Source organism: Scyliorhinus canicula, chromosome 10 (genome assembly GCF_902713615.1).
Source record: "Scyliorhinus canicula chromosome 10, sScyCan1.1, whole genome shotgun sequence".
Classification (NCBI taxonomy): domain Eukaryota; kingdom Metazoa; phylum Chordata; class Chondrichthyes; order Carcharhiniformes; family Scyliorhinidae; genus Scyliorhinus; species Scyliorhinus canicula.
In genome coordinates, this window is record NC_052155.1 from 3,306,456 (window position 1) to 3,327,449 (window position 20,994).

Sequence of the window (20,994 nt, forward strand, 5' to 3'; positions counted from 1 at the left end):
CTGAGTGTCTCCACTAGAAAGAGGAAGATCATGTGTGCTGTGTCCTTTATATATGGGTTGGTGTAATGCCCCCCTGTGGTAGTGTCACCTCGTGCGTATCGTGAATGCCCATTGGTTGTGTCCTATCTTACTGACCTATTGGTTGAGTGTCTGTGTCTCATGTCTCTGGTGCTCCCTCTAGTGTCTAGCTAGTCTATGTGTACTTACATTAACCCCTTGTGTATCTACAGTGATGCATATCACCACACCCGCCAATGTGATTCCTGGTCCAGAGAACTGGAGACACACGTGGGCCCAGAGAATATGGTGACCAGCCCGCTAAGTCGATGCAAATGGGTCATTAAGATCCATTTGCACCCTCCCTCTGGTGTGTGGATGCAAAGCCTCCCATTCTGTCGCCAGCAATGGGGCACCGATCCTGCTTTTTCCCTGATGCCTGATTCTCTGCCGCATTGGGAACCCCACTACCGGCGGGGAATCCAGCCCACAGAGTCACACATTCAGCTCTCCCACCCCCTCAAACACAAAACTATACAAATTTGATAAAGCGAGGAGAGGTTTCTTAAAAGTCTTTTTATTCAGCAACAGCATTATTTACACAGGACCCAGTTACATTTCGCCTCCTTTTTTTCTCTCCTTTTTAGCTGGCTCTATATTGGCCAGCCTTTCATACTAGTGCTGGGTTAACTCAGTCCAATGAGCATGGGGAAACAATCCCTAGCTGGATGTGTCCTGTGCTGATTATTACACAAAAAGAAAACAGTGCACTTAAACAGTTGATGGCAACCAATTACCTGAAAACAGAGACAAAGGACTCAGGACTGAGTTTAGGAGGAACTTCTTCACCCAAAGGGTTGTGAATCTATGGAATTCCTTGCCCAGTGAAGCAGTTGAGGCTCCTTCATTACATGTTTTTAAGGTAAAGATAGATAGTTTTTTGAAGAATAAAGGGATTAAGGGTTATGGTGTTCAGGCCGGAAAGTGGAGCTGAGTCCACAAAAGATCAGCCATGATCTAATTGAATGGCGGAGCAGGCTCGAGGGGCCAGATGGCCTACTCCTGCTCCTAGTTCTTATGTTCTTACAAATAGTTGCCATCTACAAATAAATTTCTCAGTTGAACACTTCATGACATATTTAATCTTTTCCATATATAAAAAGGACATCAAATCTTCTCACTAAGATGGAACACTGGGTGGTTCAGGGAATTTCCAGGTCAATAAAACCCGCCTGCGAGCTATTTATGAAGCAACGGTCTACTTCAGTCTCAGTGAAACTGGTTGGTGTAAATGAGATTCCGAATACAGCTGTTATAGGTCAGGACTCTAAGTCAGTGTCCAGAATATTGGAGAGAGTGTTGAAAGAAAATGACCAGAAGTCGAACAGCTTTGGACAGGACCAGAACACATGGGTATGATCAGCGGTGGCGAGCGAGCATCTATTGCATTTGCTGTCTATGGTGGGGGAAGACCCGCTAATTCTGGCTTTGGTAAAGTGAATTCTATGCTGAACTTTAAATTGAATTAAGCTTAAACAGGCACACATCGTGGAGTATTAGGACACCCTGGGCTAGGGCGCTGTTAATTCCAGCCCTCCATTGACCCGGAGTCGCAACACAATTGAATTAACCGATACTTTTTAGAAAAATATGGGTTAACCCTGTTCCCTCACGGCGCCGAGATCCCAGGTTCGATCCCGGCTCTGGGTCACTGTCCATGTGGAGTTTGCACATTCTCCCCATGTTTGCGTGGGTTTCACCCCCACAACCCAAAGATGTGCAGGTAGGTGAATTGGCCATTCTAAATTGCCCAAATAATTGCAGCATAATCATTAACTCTCATTTGCATTCATTCCCATCTCATTAGCGAGATTGAAGACGAACGCAACGGCCTCCCAGGAATTAACCGGCTCCCCAATGAGAAATTACACGGGTGTCGTTTAGTACTCCTGAATATAAAGGTGAAGTTGGCAGCAATGGCTGCTGAGGGGAACTGAGAAGATGAGTAGCCATTTCCGGCAGGCAGCTCAACAGCATTGGAGCTGCTGCCCCAGCCCATGGGAGGGGTGTGGTGAATGTAATAGATGTATATATGATCATTCACACTGTCTTTGTAAGCGCAGTAGCGCTATCCTGCCACTAGGGGGAGTAGCTCTGGGAGTACTCAGGAACTTGTACTGGGCTCCACCCTTGGCTCCACCCACGACTCATCCCCCTAGTGCAGCTGTATAAATACCTTTGTCCAGAGTCAGCCTGAGTTCACTAAGAGTTCATCAACGGGTAACAGGCTGGCTCTGAAGTAAGTCGATTAAAGCCTAGATTCATATCGGAAACAAGTGTCTGGTGAATTGATGGTTCCATCAAGGGGGAATCCCTCATGGGGTTCGGGCTTGGTCGGGGGTGCTGAAGTGTTCCAGGTCGAAGGTCGCTCCTTGGTCTGGAGGGGGGTTGAGGAGCTTTTAGTCTGATGCCATCTTTAAATATTGTGAATACCCATAACAGGAGCAACTACAGCTGCTGTCTGTCTGTCCTACCAAACACTTTCAGGACAAGCTTTGCTCTTGGTTCTATGCTGAAGGTCATTTTAACTCCTTTTCACCGCGAGCAGCCTCTAGCTTCACAGCTGAAGGCTATTGCTAATGAGGAATTGGCCTGGTTAGTTGTGAGAGCACTTCACAGCTCTCAAGTGGTTGTGCAGGGTGTGTCTGCTGACTGATCTTGCTTTGGCTGTACAGTGGTTGCAGGCCCAGTGTTAGTTTGCTGCTGCCTCTTTTGCTTCTGTGGCCTGAGTCAAGCAAGTCAAGCAAGTGGAGAGAGAGAGAGAGAGAGAGACCGTGCATTTTGTTTTCTTTGTTTAAATCCACTGTTGTGGCTTTATACCGATATTCTATAGTGAACAGGTGCCCGTATGCATGGCACGGTGCCTTTTTCTTGTCGGTTAATGTGATATATGGGACGATGGAAGAAGTTGGAAGAGTGAGCAAGCTGGCTGCGAGGGGTCTTTGATTATGCTCCCCGCTTTCCCCAGAGAGCAGAAGGTGTACACAGAGTCAATGGATGGGAGGCAGGTTTGTGTGATAGACTGGGATATGTTCACGACTCTCTGATGTTTCTTGTGGTCTTGGGCTGAGCAGTTGCCATACCAGGCTGTGATACAGCCAGATAGGATGCTTGTTTTCTATGATGAATCTGTAAAAGACTTCCAGAAGCAAAGTAGAGTACATACTCCTGTTGCATCAATGGGACCGAGATGGAGATGGTTAGCAGTTTAAATTCCTAGGGGTACACATCTCCAAAAATCTGTCCTGGTCCACCCACGTCAATGCTACCATCAAGAAGGCACAGCAACGCCTACACTTCCTCAGAAAACTTAGGAAATTTGGCATCACGGGCAGCACGGTAGCATGGTGGTTAGCATAAATGCTTCACAGCTCCAGGGTCCCAGGTTCGGTTCCCGGCTGGGTCACTGTCTGTGCGGAGTCTGCACGTCCTCCCTGTGTGTGCGTGGGTTTCCTCCGGGTGCTCCGGTTTCCTCCCACAGTCCAAAGATGTGCAGGTTAGGTGGATTGGCCATGATAAATTGCCCTTAGTGTCCTAAAAAGTAAGGTTAAGGGGGGTTGTTTGGGTTACGGGTATAGGGTGGATACGTGGGTTTGAGTAGGGTGATCATTGTTCGGCACAACATCGAGGGCTGAAGGGCCTGTTCTGTGCTGTACTGTTCTATGTTCTATGTCCACATTGAATTTTACCAACTTTTACAAATGCACCTTAGAAAGCATCCTATCTGGCTGCATCACAGCCTGGTATGGCAATTGGTTGTCTGCCTGTCCTCAGTAATGACTTTGAGGTTGAGAGTTGCCTCACTACTCCCTTTGATGGCCATTGTCCAGCACCTCCTTCTCGATCCTCGCTAAAGGCCTCGCAGGCTCACACCCCAATGTAAAGTCAGCAACCTCCTTTTTGCCTCAGGCTGCCAGGCCCAAACGTTGGAAACTTGCCTGCTGCTTTGCTAAAGGAAAGTTCAGAAACTCCACACCAGAATATGATGAGATCCATCCAAACCGCTCGCAGGGACATCAAAGTCTGGGGCGGTGTATTCCCGCTCTAAGGGGACATCACCAATCAGAGCCCAATGTGGTTCTGTGTTACCTGCTGAGCCTATCAGAAAATTCAGAGCGCCCGTAGCTCTGATTGGTGCTCCCAAACCACAGCTCGGTATGGGATCCCCCAGTGGCAGAGGCCCTGCACTGCAGCACTGTGTGCTTCATTGTAAGTCCTCCTCTGAAAGTCCTCCGTTATTGATTGCATCTCTCTGTACTTTTCCTGCAGATTTGTTCCCCTCCACCTTTCCCACTAGTTAGTGGTCTATAGACTACACCCAGCAATGTTATTCACCTTTTGTGTTCCTTAGCTTGAGTCAAATTGATTCTGTCCTGAATCTTCTGGGACATCCTCTTTCTCCAGCACTGCAATAGTCTCCTTAACCAATACGGTCACCCCTCCCCCTTTCCTAACCAATACTGCCACCCCTCCCCCTTTCCTACCTTTTCTGTATTTTCTGAACAGCTTGTACCAGTGGTGGTCAACCTGTGGCCCGGCGTCAACATGTGGCCTATCTGGGTTCTGAGTGCGTCCGCAAGACATTTTCTTGACCATTGCTTACATGCAGGATTGCCATTTTCTGCTGGTTTCCATCCCTCAGAGTTTTTTTTCTACCGGTTTTGACTGAAGTGATTTGCAAGTAAAGCAAGGGCAAGTGAAGTGAGGTATGTGCTGATTGCTAACAACATTGTGAGAGCCGTGCGCTACCTCTGTGTCCAAAGTATAAATACTCAGGAACATTCAACATCCAGTTCTGCTCTTCCTTGAGCCTGGTCTCTATTATCACCACAGCATCATATTTCGACTCTCCAATCTTATTTAATATAGTCCGTGCATTCATATACCTGCACAGTAACCCTGATCCAGACTTCATTACTTTCTCCCTTATTCTGACTTCACTTATTACCATATTATTCTCTATTCCAGTGCTATTTGTCTCTCCCAGTATTTTGTGCATTCTGGTATTCCTCTCTAATATTTCCTCTTGGTTTCTACATCTCTGGCAAGTTAGTTTAAAGCCCCCCCCCACCTAGATAGCACTAGCAAAACATCCCGCATAGAATTCAGTCCCAACTCTGTTCAGATGTAACCTGTCTCGCTTGTACAGATTCCAACTTACACAAGCCAGTCACAATGTCCCAGGAATCTAAATCCCTCCCCGCTGCACCATTCTCCCATTTCTGTACTAACTTGCATGTGGCACTGGGAGTACAAAGAAAATTACAGCACAGGAACAGGCCCTTCGGCCCTCCCAGCCTGCGCCGATCCAGATCCTTTATCTAAAACTGTCTCCTATTTTCCAAGGTCTACTTCTCTCTGTTCCCCACCTGTTCATATACTTGTCCAGGTGCATCTTAAATGATGCTATCGTACCCGCCTCTACCACCTCCGCTGGTAAAGCGTTCCAGGCACCCATCACCCTCTGCGTAAAAAAACTTTCCATGCACATCGCCCTTAAACTTTTCACCTCTCACCTTGAAATCGTGACTCCTTGTAACTGACACCCCCAATCTTGGAAAAAGCTTGTTGCTATCCACCCTGTCCATACCTCTCATAATTTTGTAGACCTCAATCAGATCCCCCCTCAACCTCCGTCTTTCCAACGAAAACAATCCTAATCTATTCAACCTTTCTTCATAGCTAGCACCCTCCATACCAGGCAACATCCTGGTGAACCTCCTCTGCACCCTCTCCAAGGCATCCACATCCTTCTGGTAATGTGGCGACCAGAACTGCACGCAGTATTCCAAATGTGGCCGAACCAAAGTCCTATACAACTGTAACATGACCTGCCAACTCTTGTACTCAATACCCCGTCCGATGAAGGCAAGCATGCTGTATGCCTTCTTGACCACTCTATCAACCTGCATTGCCACCTTCAGGGTACAATGGACCTGAACTCCCAGATCTCTCTGCATATCAATTTTCCCCAAGACCCTTCCATTGACCATATAGTCCGCTCTTGAATTTGATCTTCCAAAATGCATCACCTCGCATTTGCCTGGATTGAACTCCATCTGCCATTTCTCTGCCCAACTCTCCAATCTATCTATATTTTGTTGTATTCTCTGACAGTCCTCCTCGCTATCTGCAACTCCACCAATCTTAGTATCATCTGCAAACTTGCTAATCAGACCACCTATACCTTCCTCCAGGTCATTTATGTAGATCACAAACAACAGTGGTCCGAGCACGGATCCCTGTGGAACACCACTAGTCACCCTTCTCCATTTTGAGACACTCCCTTCCACCACTACTCTCTGTCTCCTGTTGCCCAGCCGGTTCTTTATCATCTAGCTAGTACACCCTGAACCCCATACAACTTGGGCAGCACGGTAGCATGGTGGTTAGCATAAATGCTTCACAGCTCCAGGGTCCCAGGTTCGATTCCCGGCTGGGTCACTATCTGTGCGGAGTCTGCACGTTCTCCCCGTGTGTGCGTGGGTTTCCTCCGGGTGCTCCGGTTTCCTCCCACAGTCCAAAGATGTGCAGGTTAGGTGGATTGGCCATGCTAAATTGCCCGTAGTGTCCTAAAAAGTAAGATTAAGGGAGGGGGGTTGTTGGGTTACGGGTATAGGGTGGATACGTGGGTTTGAGTAGGGTGATCATGGCTCGGCACAACATCGAGGGCCGAAGGGCCTGTTCTGTGCTGTACTGTTCTATGTTCTATGTAACTTCACTTTTTCCATCAACATGCCATGGGAAACCTTATCAAACGCCTTACTAAAGTCCATGTATACGACATCTACAGCCCTTCCCTCATCAATTAACTTTGTCACTTCCTCAAAGAATTCTATTAGGTTTGTAAGACATGACCTTCCCTGCACAAAACCATGCTGCCTATCACTGATAAGTCTATTTTCTTCCAGATGTGAATAGATCCTATCCCTCAGTATCTTCTCCAACAGTTTGCCTACCACTGACGTCAAGCTCACAGGTCTATAATTCCCTGGATTATCCCTGCTACCCTTCTTAAACAAAGGGACAACATTAGCAATTCTCCAGTCCTCCGGGACCTCACCCGTGTTCAAGGGTGCTGCAAAGATGTCTGTTAAGGCCCCAGCTATTTCGACCCTCGCTTCCCTCAGAACCTGGGATAGATCCCATCCAGTCCTGGGGACTTGTCCATCTTAATGTCTTTTAGAATACCCAAAACTTCCCCCTTCCGTATGACAACTTGACCGAGAGTATTTAAACATCCATCCCTAGCCTCAACATCCGTCTTGTCCCTCTCCTTTGTGAATACCGATGCAAAGTACTCATTAAGAATCTCACTCATTTCCTCTGAGACCACGCATAAATTCCCTCTTTTGTCTTTAAGTGGGCCAATCCTTTCTCTAGTTACCCTCTTGCTCCTTACATACGAATAAAATGCTTTGGGATTTTCCTTAACCCTGTTAGCCAAAGATATTTCATGACCCCCTTTTAGCCCTCTTTATTGCGCGTTTGAGATTCGTCCTACTTTCCCGATATTCCTCCAAAGCTTCATCAGTTTTGAGTTGCCTCGATCCTATGTATGCTTCCTTTTTCATCTTAGCTAGTCTCATAATTTCACCCGTCATCCATGGTTCCCTAATCTTGCCATTTCTATCTTTCATTTTTACAGGAACATGTCTGTCCTGCACTCTAATCAACCTTTCCTTAAAAGACTTCCACATTTCAAATGTGGATTTACCCTTAAACAGCTGCTCCCAATCCACATTCCCAAGCTCTTGCCGAATTTTGTTATACTCTGCCTTTCCCCAATTTAGCACTCTTCCTTTCAGACCCCTACTGTCCTTGTCCATGAGTATTCTAAAACTTACGGAATTGTGTTCGCTATTCCCAAAGTAATCACCGACTGAAACATCAACCACCTGGCCGGGATCATTCCCCAATACCAGGTCCAGTACGGCCCCTTCCCGAGTTGGACTATTTACATACTGCTCTAAAAAATTCTCCTGGATGCTCCTTACAAACTCTGCTCCATCTACGCCTCCAACACTACAGAATCCCATTCAATGTTGGGGAAGTTAAAATCTCCCATCACAACCACCTTATTGCTCCTACATTTTTCTATAACCTGTCTGCATATTTGTACCTCTACTTAATGCTCGCTTTTGGGAGGCTTGTAGTAATGTCCCAACAATGTTACTGCACCCTTCCTATTTCTCAGTTCCACCCATATTGCCTCAGTGCTCGAATCCTCCATCGTGCCCTCCTTAATCACAGCTGTGATATCATCTCTGGCGAGTAATGCAACTCCTCCACCCCTTCTACCTCCCTCTCTATCCCTCCTGAAGCATCTATACCCTGGGATATTCAGTTGCCAGTCCTGCCCTTCCCTCAACGAAGTCTCAGTAATACCAATAGCATCATATTCCCAGGTACTGATCCAAGCCCTAAGTTCATCTGCCTTACCTGCTACACTTCTCGCATTAAAACAAATGCACCTCAGACCACCTTTGCGTTCATCATCTCTTCCCTGTCTACTCTTCCCGTTAGTCACATTGTAGTAATCTGCAGATTACTACATTTGAGATCCTGCTTGCTAATTTGCTGCCCAGCTCCCCCCATTCTAATTGCAGGGCCACATCCCTCTTCCTACCTAAGGCTTTGGTACGAATTTGGAGAATGGATCTCAGGCTGTTCACCCCCCCCCCCCCCCTCCCCCCCCAAAAATGTACTGCAGCACCATTGTGGCTTTATTGACCCTGGCACCAGAGACGCAACACATCATGTTGGAGTCATGCCCATGGCCAGAGAATTGCCTGTCTGATCCTCGAACTAATGAATCCCTACCACTATTGCTCTTCTCTTTCTTCTCCCCTCCTGCATAGCCAAGCCGCTCAGGGTGCCACGAACCTGGCTCTGACTGCACTCTTCTGAGGAACCAGCTTCCAAACGGAAAACTGATTTGTAAGTGAGACCCTAGGGGACTCCTTCAGTACCTAATTGGTTCTCCAGAATTGCCTGGCAGTCACCCATTCCCTTTCTGCCTCCAGGTGTAGCCATCTGGGATGGCCACTTATAACCAGGACAGACAAACTTGCAAAGCCCAGCAGGTAAAATGGACAAAGCAAGATTTAGGCAGGCTCAGAGCCTGAAATGTATATTTGCAAGTAAGGAGTCCAGACAGTATCGAAAATCCGAACAATTAGCATTTTGATGGGCCGATTAACATTTGATGGCCCATCTCGACCAAAACAAAGGACTGGTACCTGAGCGACCGGTACAGTCCCAGACATTTCGGTGCCGCTCCCTGTTCTAGGGAAGCGTAAACAACAGGGTCAGTGACCACTTGGGACACGCTCAGCCATCCAGACACCCGCCCATTTATTGGTTAGAAACCGAACATAGTAATCGGGAATCACCCAATTAGTGGGGTCCAAACTAAAGGACAGCCCAAAAGAGCGCAAAAATCCCCATGTATAAGAGAGTCTGCCATACGTTCATCCTCTTTTGGGCCTGGCACCCCGGCTACGACCATCTCCAATTGCAGCACCACCAGAAGTAAGTCCAAGTTCAACACCCGCTACCAGACGGAAGAGCCTAGCAGAGCAACAGTTACTTCTCCAGACTCTATAGATCAAGAAGCAAACAATGGCCACTGTTCCTCTGACCTAAGCCAGGTGCCTGAAGTTAAGTACAGGTTGTCTTAGCTGATAGGTGTAGTTAACTAGTAGTGTTTGTGTTGCATGACCAATGTAAATAAAGTACCCTTGACCTTGAACTGACTAACTGGTGTTTGGCTCTTTGATCGATAGTCGGTTGAACCTCGTGGTGGTATCATTTGATACCTGGCGACTCTGGGCATTAGAATATAGATATCAAAAGAAAGGAGGGCAAACTCACTGATTGCCGTAGTTACAGCAGAGCCTCAGAAAAGGCAACACAGGCTCCTAAACTGCAGTGTGAGCACCTCTCCAAATGTGCTTTCCAAGTCGCTTTCAGCCTCATGGATGTGTTACAGTGACTCTCAAATCTACTCACGCTTTGAATCCCGAAGCTCAGATTTCTCCAACTGGCAGCACTTCCTGCACATATGGTTGACAGGGACATTGTTTGCATCCATGACTTCCCACATATTACAGGACATGTATTGCAGCTGACTGAGCTGCCCAGCCATATATTAACTTTACTTCCCTTATTTTACCTAGGATTATTTTATTACACTGAGCATGACTTTCTCTTCTTCCTGGCATTTCTCAATTAAATCCAAATATCTCGACTTCTTTAAAAATAATCCACTTTTAAAATTTGCAACAATTTAAAGACAGACCCTGACAGCAGTCTCTTACCAACAATGAGCGTACGGTTTTCCTGAGATGTCACTGTTTGTTTTCTCCCTCTCCTATTGAACTGTGCGCGGGCCGGTTCAGTGAGGCTGGATTGTCGGCAGCCTCTCTGGCTGGCAGGGAAGCGGAATGCGGCTGCCCCACTCTGGAGCCTCAGATGGGACTGAATTGGGTTGGCCCACTCTTGTCGGTGTTGCTCCTGGAGCCTCAGACTGGACTGAATTGGGTTGGCCCACTCTTTGCTCCTGGAGCCTCAGACTGGACTGAATTGGGTTGGCCCACTCTTTGCTCCTGGAGCCTCAGACTGGACTGAATTGGGTTGGCCCACTCTTTGCTCCTGGAGCCTCAGACTGGACTGAATTGGGTTGGCCCACTCTTGTCGGAGTTGCTCCTGGAGACTCAGACTGGACTGAATTGGGTTGGCCCACTCTTGTCGGTGTTGCTCCTGCCTCTGGTCTAACAACCAGGTCCCGCGCTCAGAGCTCACAGACACAGGGGCCACCACACAACACTCATTCTCTCAACACTCTTCTTAAACCTGTGGATGCTGCTTTGGGAGTTGTTTCTGAAAATCACCCCTCGTCTATTCCCATACAGTCCCCTGGCTGTCGTTCCCTTTCCAGCTGCGCCATTTTGTTGCTCTTTCCCGCGCTTTCCCTCCGCACGCGGCCGCGCGGCCGTTACCGCGCACGCGCATTTCGCACTCTTCCCCCCACTGCGTCTGCGCTGCGGCCAGGCCGAGCGCATGCGCACCAAGCCGCCCGCGGGTGAGCGGAGGCCTCGGGGGACAGACGGAGAGAGACAGCGAGAGAAAGCGGCAGCTCCGCCACCCGGACCCCCAGCTGCAGCCGGACTGCAACAACACTCAACGCCGAGGCCTCAGCCCAGGGCCCCGAGATTAGGGGCTGCTACCTGAGAGGAGCAGGGCCCAGGCCTCCCCGGACAGCAGAGGAAGCGCAGCAGAGTTAGCTGGAGAGCCCCCCCCCAAACCAGGGAGACCCACCCCCAGCCAGGGAGACCCCCCACCCCCAGCCAGAGAGACCCCCCACCCCCAGCCAGGGAGACCCCCCACCCCCAGCCAGAGAGACACCCCCCCTCCTCCTCCATCCCCCCCTCTCCTCCTCCATCCCCCCCTCTCCTCCACCCCCAAACCAAGGACACCCCCCCCCCAAAGCCAGGGAGACCCCCACCCCCAAACCAGGGACACACCCCCCCTCCTCCACCCCCAAACCAGGTACACCCCCTCCTCCACCCCCAAACCAGGGAGACAGCCCCCCTCCTCCACCCCCAAACCAGGGACACCCCCTCCCCCCAAACAGGGAGACCTCCCACCCTACCCCGGGAGACCCACCCCCAGCCAGGGAGACACCCCCCCCCTCCTCCACCCCCAAACCAGGTACACCCCCCCCCCCCCCCAGCCAGGGAGACCCCCACCCCAAACCAGGGAGACACCCCCCCCTCCACCCCCAAACCAGGGACCCCCCCCCAGCCAGGGAGACCCCCACCCCCAAACCAGGGAGACCCCCCACCCCCAGCCAGTGAGATCCCCTGCACCCTGCCCCCCCGGGGACCCCCAGTCAGAGGAACCCCCAGCCAGGGAGACCCCTCCCCCAGGAGGACCCACCAAAGCCAGGAAGACCCCTCCCCCAGGGGGACCCAACCCAGCCAGGGAGACCCCAGTCCCAGGGAGCCCCCCCTCCCCCAGCCAGTGAGACCCCTGCACCCCCCCCCCCCCCCCGTGGGACCCCCAGTCTGAGGAACCCCCACCCAGGGAGACCTCCCCCAGGGGTACCCCCCCAGCCAGGGAATCCCCCCCCAACCAGGGAGACCCGCCCCCCAGGGGGAAACCCGGTCTGAGGAGACACCTCCCAGGGGGACCCCCCAGTCTGAGGAACACGCACCCAGGGAGACCCCCCCACACTGAGGAGCCCTCTTCCCCCCCCCCCCCCCTCTTTCCCCCATCTGCAGTCACTGGCAGCGCTGGGATCTGAATTGATCCCCCCCAGCTGGTTCTGTAATTCTCTATGATGTGAATGCCGCTGCATTGCCAGTCATCTGAAATGTGGACCAACCATTTCTCAAAGTGTATCTGCCCCTCAATCTGCCCGAGGTCCAGTGTTGAGAGTCTGACAGCTCTTTGAAATGACATTCCACCTGATGGGTCTGAAAGAAGATTCAAACTGATTCGTCCTGAAGGTGCTTTACTGCGAGATTCTTTTCCTGAGTATGAGACATTCCTTTCAATTACCAGACGATTAGTTCTCGTGCTGAGGGAATATGAATTGGAGGTGAAACAAATCCTAGATAAAAGCACATGACTGCGGATGCTGGAACCTGATACAATAACAGAAAATACTGGACAATCTCAGCAGGTCTGACAGTGTTTCTGGCGAGAGAACGGAGCCAGTGTTTCAAGTCTGAATGACTAACAGATCCTGTCTACCAATTTCCCCCAATCTGCCTTCATTCTGACAGTAATGCATCTATTGAATCTGGTGTGAAAATCAGAATATTATTGTCGCAGGGATTTAACCAGAAACCTTTTCTCAACAGTAGCGCATGTGCGTTGAATACCCTGTTAATCTTTCCGTACATGGGCCATACCCACACTGGGCAGTAGAGAGTTAAACCCCCCTCCATCCCCTCTTGCAGGGAAAACGGAACTTCAGAGGGTGTGAGGAAACATTTCTCTATTTGTCGTGTTGTGTCCTTCCAAAATACGTGGAGAACAAAGCGATTGGGAGAGAGAGTCAATATGACTGCAGTAGAATTTTAGCAAGTAGATGGCAACTGCGTCTGAAACATTCTAGCATTTGGATTTATGATCAATTGAAAATACTTTTGGCCTCCCAGGATATTGTTTATCCAGTACTGTTAGTATTTGTCCCGCATTCTGCTCAAGTTTCAAAGGTTGTGCACATTCGGTTACTGCTCAGCGTGGATGGGCTGAGTTGAGGAGATGTCAGAAGGTGATGTGCTGCTCCGTCTGGTGTGATCAGTGTTTGTTTTATTGATCATGTTTTGATTTTTGTTTGCATTGTGATCAAATCACCATTTGAGGCTGATTTCATGCCCTTTGGGTGTCGCTACCACATGTGTTCTCTCTTGTGATTGGAGACATTTCTCTTTGAAGCTAGCTTCAGACAACTGTGTGTTGCTGGGAGCTGAGAATCACCACTTCAAGCCTGTCAGTATCTGCATTTGAGACAAGACAACAGTATTTTAATTTGGAGCAATTTCTATGAGAGTATTTGTATCAGATCCTTGTTTTGTTTGTGTGTCCACCCCTTTGCACTCTCTCTCTCTGCTGTTGCTTTCCCTGCCAAGTCTATACAATGCGTTTGACTTCCTTGCTCCTACTCTTCCGTCCTGCTCTGCCCCTGATCCTGGGGTTATCCTTGGGCTGCAGCCTGAGTTTGCTGCGAGTCTCTTGGACCCAGGGAGATGGGGATGAGTCTTGCATGGATGCAGGGGACAGCAGGGGTCTGCCCCATGACAACAGACGCCTGGAACCAGGATCAGAGACCAGAGACTTCAGTGACAACAAGGAGTATGAACCCAGGATTGTTCCTTATTACAAGGATCCCAACAAACCGCACAAGAAAGTTCTGAGGTAAGGATTGAACATGAAAATAAATTATATTAGTGATCTTTAAAAGCAAACATACGTTTGGCATGTTTAATTTTTTTTCCCCAAATATAGAGCTTTCTTAGCTTAATTATTCTCCCTCTATCTCTTATTGGGAGAATGAGTCCACGAGTACTGGTCGCTCTGCGTGATCTAGTCCAAGTACCCATTTTCCATGTGGAAGCTTTGACAGTGAATAGTGACAAGCTATTAAACTGCAAAAGGCACAAGCACTCTGCCTGACATTCAAACAGGTTCATTTCCTGATTGTGAAGGAGCAATCGAGTACAGGAGGGTTGGTTAATTATTCAATTGCTGAAGGCAACAGTTCTCCACCTAATCTGCAGGCCACATGCGGCCCATCAGGTTTCTGAGTGCGGCCTACAAGACATTCTGTTGACCGTTGCCCATGGGCAGGGTGCCACATTCCACAGATTTCCATCCGTGTAGTTTTTTTCCTACCGGTTTTACTGGAGTGATTCACACACAAAGCGAGGGTGAGTGAAGTGAGGGATTACTCCCAACACTGACTGTGAGAGCCGTGCACTCCCTCTGCGAACAAAGTGTAAATATTTATTTTGTTTTTACCATTTGAAGTTGATGACAGTTCTGTTAATATATAAATGATTAAGTATCTTCTATAACTTGACATGAAATATTCGGCGTGTATTAAATGTATTTAATCTTATTCATAGGGTCATGGTTAGTGAACAAGCAGATTTCAATCTAGCGGCCCACTCACTAACCTAATGTTAACCATGGGTTAGTGGGCTACTTGCTCCCCTCTGACTCGGGTCATGGGGGTCAATATGAGTGGTTTTGGGCGGGATTCTCTGTCCTGCCACACCCAGCAGGCGTGAGTGCGATGCCGGCGAAGCGGAGAATCTTGCCGATGGAGAATCCAGCCCTTCGTTTGGGTGCGACATTGAACTGAGCCTCTGACCGTCCCTGCAATGGGTATGATTGATCCTGTGGCCACTGAGAAGAGCAGGATAGTTCTCCCTGGTGTCTTGGTCAATATTTATCCTTCAGCCAGCATCAAAGCAGTTTAAAGGGGCCTCACGGTAGCATGGTGGTTAGCATCAATGCTTCACAGCTCCAGGGTCCCAGGTTCGATTCCCGGCTGGGTCACTGTCTGTGTGGAGTCTGCACGTCCTCCCTGTGTGTGCGTGGGTTTCCTCCGGGTGCTCCGGTTTCCTCCCACAGTCCAAAGATGTGCGGGTTAGGTGGATTGGCCATGCTAAATTGCCCCTAGTGTAAGGTTAATGGGGGGATTGTTGGGTTACGGGTATACGGGTTACGTGGGTTTAAAGTAGGGTGATCATTGTTCGGCACAACATTGAGGGCCAAAGGGCCTGTTCTGTGCTGTACTGTTCTATGTTCTATGACTGGCCAAAAAAGTGACTAGCCTCTCCTTTGAATCCCACTTCCCAGCTCCTGCTCCGTATCTGTGCCGGTTCCAGCATTTCAAATGCAGATCCAGGGACCTTTTAAATGAGTTGAGTGTTTCAGCCTCAACCACCAACTTAGGCCGTGAATTCCAGACACCCACCACCCTCAGGGTGAAAAACATTTTCCTCAACCCCCTCTAATCCTTCTGCCAATCAACCTAAAACTATGCCCCGGTAATTGACCCCCCTGGCAGGAGAAAGAAGTCTTTCCTGTCCACCCTGTCTAGGCCCCTCATAATTTTATTCCTCAATTATGGTATTCCTCAGCCTCCTGTTCTATGGAAAACAGCCCCAGCCTATCCAATCTCCTCATAGCTGCAATGTTCCAGCCCTGGTAACATTCTTGTAAATCTCTCTGCTCTCTTCCCGGGGTAATTATGTCCTTCCTGTGATGTGGTGACCAGATCTATACACTAAATCCCAGCTGTGGCTGAACCAGCATCTTCTACAGTTTCGGCATCACATCCCTGCCTTTGTATTCAACGCCTCACCCAATAAGGACCACATTCCATCTGCTTTCTCCTTGTCCACCTGTCCTGCCACCTTCAGGGACCTGTGGACAGCACTGCAAAGTGACTCACTTCCTCAGCTCCTCTCAATATCTTCCTCTGAGTATTCCCTTCCTTTGTTTGTCCTCCCAAATACATTCCCTCACTCTTGAATTCTATTTGACACTTCCCTGTCCACCCAACAGCTATCCTCTTCACTATCAACTACACAACCAATTGCTGTGTCATCTGCAAATTTCCCAATTATGCCTCCTGCATTGAAGACCAAATCATTAATCTGCACAACAAAGAGCAAGGGTGCTACACTGAGCCCTGTGGAACACCACTGGAAAAAAACATCCATTGACCACTACCCTTAGTTTCCTGCTACTGAGCCTATTTTGGATCCAACCTGCCACCTCCCCGGTTTCCCATTAGATCTGACTTTTCTGACCAGTCTGCTATGTGGGACCTTGTCAGATACTGTACTGAAATCCATAAAAGAGTTCCGAGGAAAGTCATATTGGATGTGAAACGTTAACTCTGTCTCTCTCTCCACGATGCTGCCAGACCTGCTGTGTTTTTCCAGCTGTTGTGTTTTAATTTCAGATCTCTGGCATTGTTATCACTTTGCCGTGAGTGGGCTCTTGCTGTGTGCAAATCAACAGCTGCATTTGCAGCAAGGGCAATCTCTGAATTAGTTTATCTCTCAGCCCCTGATGAGCAGCCCCATAATCTGCCCTCATGATTCTGGGTGTAGGAGACGGAGAAAGCCAGCGTTCCTGATTATGGTGTAGCACCCGCTGTCTGGGCAGTAGGCTGCATGGGGCCTAGTCCGCTTCAGGCAAGTTGAGGATTGCGATCTTGTCCAGGCCCTGCCAATTGATGAAACCTGGGCTTATTGTAGCAATAAAATACTAGAGGATGGATAGTGCTCATGGAACCAGAAAGAAAGACTTTTATTTCTCCAGTGCCCTTTCAGCCTCAGGATCATAGAATGGTGCAGCCCACAAGGAGGCCATTCAGCCCGTAATGTCTGTTTTAGCTCTTTGAAAGTTATCCAATTAACTCCACTCCCCATTGCCTTTTCCGTTCGGGTGAGTTTCCTCATTGCCTTTGGTTCATTTGCCGATTCCCTTAAATCTGTGAGAGTGTTAATGGCCCTCCTGCCACTAGTCCTCCTTATCTCCTCCTCAAAACCCCTCATAATTTTGAAGCCTCTGTGTAATTTGTGCACAGCAAGATCCCTCAGATAGCAATAAGATAAATGACCACATAATATGCTTTCTGAAGTGATGGGTGTGAGATAAATGTTGGCCAGCACACCAAGGTGAATCCTATCTCCCCCCCCCCCCACCCGACCTATCAGGTCTTGCTATGTTCCGATGTCAATCAGGGCGGGGAAAGAAGTTGAAATTCAGGCGCTGAGGCTGTCTGCTTCTCCACCACCAGGACACGTTACATTCATACGGAGCTGGGAATCCGCGATCAACTATTTGTTGGTATCTTGACATCTAAGGCTACTCTGAACTCGCTGGCTGTCTCTGTTAATCGGACAGTGGCCCACCATTTCAGCAGGCTGATTTACTTCACTGGATTTCGCAATGCCAAGATCCCGCACGGGATGCAGATAGTCTCCCATGGAGACGACCGTCCAGTATGGCTGATGTACCGGACCATCCAGTACATCTACGAACACTTTGGCAATGAGTACGACTGGTTCTACCTGGCGCAGGACAACACGTACACACAGGCCGAGCGCATCAAGTCTCTCGTTTCTCATCTCAGCATTGACCAGGACCTGTACCTGGGCCGGGCGGAAGAGTTCATCGGTGGTGACCCGGACTCCCGATACTGCCACGGTGGCTACGGTTATGTGATGTCGCGGAGTGTCCTCGACAAGCTTCAGCGGTACCTGGACAACTGTCGCAACGATATCCTGAGTGTGCGGCCTGACGAGTGGCTCGGTCGCTGCATCATCGACTACATCGGCATCAGTTGCGTGGATAAACACAAGGTCAGTCGCCAGGGGTTCTCCCCTTCCCCTATCCCCTGACCTGTTAAAGACAGCAGCCTAGAGAGTTGTGAGAAAAAGGAACTCGCTACCCCAGGGAGTGGTCAAGGCAAATGGTATAGATACATTTAACGAGAAGCTACACAAGTACATGATGGGCACCTACAGGGCAAGTATGGAACTCGCCCACAAACCAGAAAATGCTAGCTCAATAATTGAAGGTGGGCTGAGGTAGTGTTTTCATAGAGTCACAGATTTTTCACAGTACAGAGAGAGGCTGTTCAGCCCATTTTGTATGGGCCGACCATCAAACACCTATCTACTCTCATCCCATTTTCCAGCATTCGGCACATAACCTTGTATGCTATGGAATTTGAAGTGCTCATATAAATACTAAAATGTTGTAAGGGCGCCTCTGCCACCCTTTCTGGCAGTGACCACCACACCGTGATGCAGGAGGCCATTCACGCAGGGCGAGCAAAAAGGCTAGTGGTAGAGGATTTTATTATTGGGTATAGATCGCATCCCTTGGGAACAGGAGTGAGAGCCACGCATGGTGTGTTGCCGACCTGGTGCCCAGGTGAGGAGCATCTCAAATCGGCATGAAAGGATTTTGGAGAGGGACAGGGAGGATCCAGTTGTTGTGGTCTACACTGGGACCAACAACATAGACAAGAGGTCCTATTTTAGGGTTATCAGGAATTAGGAACAAAATTGAATAATCTGTAGATTATTACCCAAGCCACATGCAAATTGACTTAGAAATAAGAAAATCAGGGAATTAAACACGTGGCTAAAGGAGTGGTGCGGGAAAGAGGGACTTCATTTTGTGGGGCACTGGCATCAAAATTGGGACAGAGCGGTGCTGGACAGTTGTTAGGGCTCCACCTGAACCGGTCTGAGACCAGTGTCCTAGTGGGAAAGGCTAAATAGGATGGTCACACAGACTTTAAACAAGTAAATGGGGGAGTGGGGAGGCCTCGGGGACATCAATACAGTTTCAAAAACAAGGACAGTGACAGGACAGCGAGTAAAGAAACAGTCAGGAATCATACTTCAGGTACAACAGGCAATGGCAAAACAATTAATTAAACAAATTAATTAAACAATTAACAAATATTAATTAAACCAGAAGAGAGAAACAATGCGTGGGTGAATAAAGCATCAGTGCTGAGGGACAGGTTAGAGTGTACGACCCATATAACAGCTCTCTGTACAAATGCATAGAGTGTAAGGAAGTGTAATGAAATGGATTGCTGGCACAAATTCAAATTGGAGATTATGATATACTGAGATATGGCTACAGGATGGTCAGGATGGGGAACTTTAATATACCAGGTTCTAATGGTATCAGGATGGATAGGGAAAATGGCAGGGGCGGGGGGGGGAGCAGGTGGAGAGTGACCTTACTGATATTAGAAACAATCAGTTCATTGGTGAGAGGATATAACAAGGGGAAAGAATCTAGCGGGACCCTGGCGCTGTGCAGCAACAGTGCTACTTACTGCTACCGTGCCGCAAATGTGGGTCAATTACAGACAGAGACAGGAGAATTCATAATGGAGACTAGGGAAATGGAGGAGAAACTAAACAATTACTTTGTGCACGGAGGGAGATAGAAAAAACCTCAGATTCGAGGGAACCAAAGGGCTTGTGAAAATGAGGAATGGAAAGAAATTAGTATGAATGCAGAGGTAGTACTCAAGGAATTGATTACATTAAAGGGTGAGAAAAACCAATGGTAACGATGAGTATTGAAGGAGGTGGCTAGGAGATAGTGAAAGCATCTTTCAAAATTCTATAGATTCAGGAAAGGTTCTTGTGGACTGGCAAGTAGCAAGTTGTGAAGGTAGCAACCCCCACTGTTTAAGAAGGGAGAGAGGGAGAAAACCCCGACATTTGCTTGGATACCGGACAGGAACCACAATGTCTTTTTCAAAAATTGAGAGAAAAGGATACTTTGCTCCAGATATAATTCCACGCAAATAAATGGATATGGTATATTAAAACAAAATTTAATATTAACACAGTATTAAACTACCTTAATATCACAAAAATGTTGCTTACAATCAACAGTTAAACAATGCCTAACAATAAAAAGAAATACGTTAACATCTAACTGACACCACCTTTATCTCCAGTCAAGCAAAACCCATCACAGGTCAAAAACCTCTTAATTGCAGTTAGAAAATGCAGGAATACTTGCTGTACACTTGAATAGAGTTTACTTTAAAAGACTGATTTAGAGAGATCCTGTCAGGAAACAGCCTGTAGATTCTTGTCTGTGTCAGACTGCTGCTCAACCTGACAGCCTTTTGTAGAAGCTGTTCAGCCAGAAATAAACTAACTCAAAACTGACTGCCCCAGACTTGGCTTCTCCCATTAATTACATCATCCCATTCCACTCAAATCCCATAGAATTTACAGTGCAGAAGAAGGCCATTCAGCCCATCAAGTCAGCACCGGCCCTTAGAAAGAGCTCCCTACTGAAGCCCACGTATCTACCCTATCCCCGAAACCCAGTAACCCCACTTAACATTTTTTTGGACACTAAGGGGCAATTTAATATTGGCCAATCCACCTAACCCACACTTCTTTGGGCTGTGGGAGGAAACCGGAGCACCCGGAGGAAACCCACGCAGACACGGGGAGAACGTGCAGACTCCGCACAGAGAGTGACTCAAGCTGGGAATCGAACCTGGGACCCTGGAGCTGTGAAGCATCTGTGCTAACCACCGTGTTACCATGCTGCCCATGACCTACTTGCTTAAATTCCAGATTATGTACTCTCCAGGGAATCCCCAGAAATCATAAATCCCATTCAGCCTCTCCTTGTAAACATAAACACGGATGGAAAGAAGGATGACCTTTTACAAAATCTTAATTGCCCTTCTACACTTGGAAAATAATGATATGATTGGGCAGAGTCAACATAGATTTATGAAAGGCAAATGATACAGCTGGTTGGTGTTTTTCAGAATGTTATGTAAAGCATTGATAAAGGAGAACCAGGGGATATGGTGTATTTGGCTTTTCA

At 48.3% G+C, this 20,994-nt stretch overlaps 2 protein-coding genes across 2 annotated transcripts in view; one reads left to right on the plus strand and one right to left on the minus strand.

Moving 5' to 3' along the window:
- The window catches only part of faim2a (Fas apoptotic inhibitory molecule 2a), a 394,729-nt gene extending 384,237 nt beyond the window's left edge, over positions 1-10,492 (minus strand). Inside the window, exon 1 of the mRNA XM_038808514.1 lies at positions 10,380-10,492. The gene's annotated coding sequence lies outside the window, so the exon portion shown is untranslated. The remainder of the gene's footprint in view (positions 1-10,379) is intronic.
- Positions 10,493-13,711: 3,219 nt separating this feature from the next.
- Positions 13,712-20,994, plus strand: part of chpf2 (chondroitin polymerizing factor 2) — a 54,591-nt gene continuing 47,308 nt past the window's right edge. The window contains exons 1-2 of the mRNA XM_038808520.1: positions 13,712-13,989; positions 17,396-17,960. Coding sequence (XP_038664448.1) covers positions 13,712-13,989; positions 17,396-17,960 — 843 coding nt within the window. The remainder of the gene's footprint in view (positions 13,990-17,395; positions 17,961-20,994) is intronic.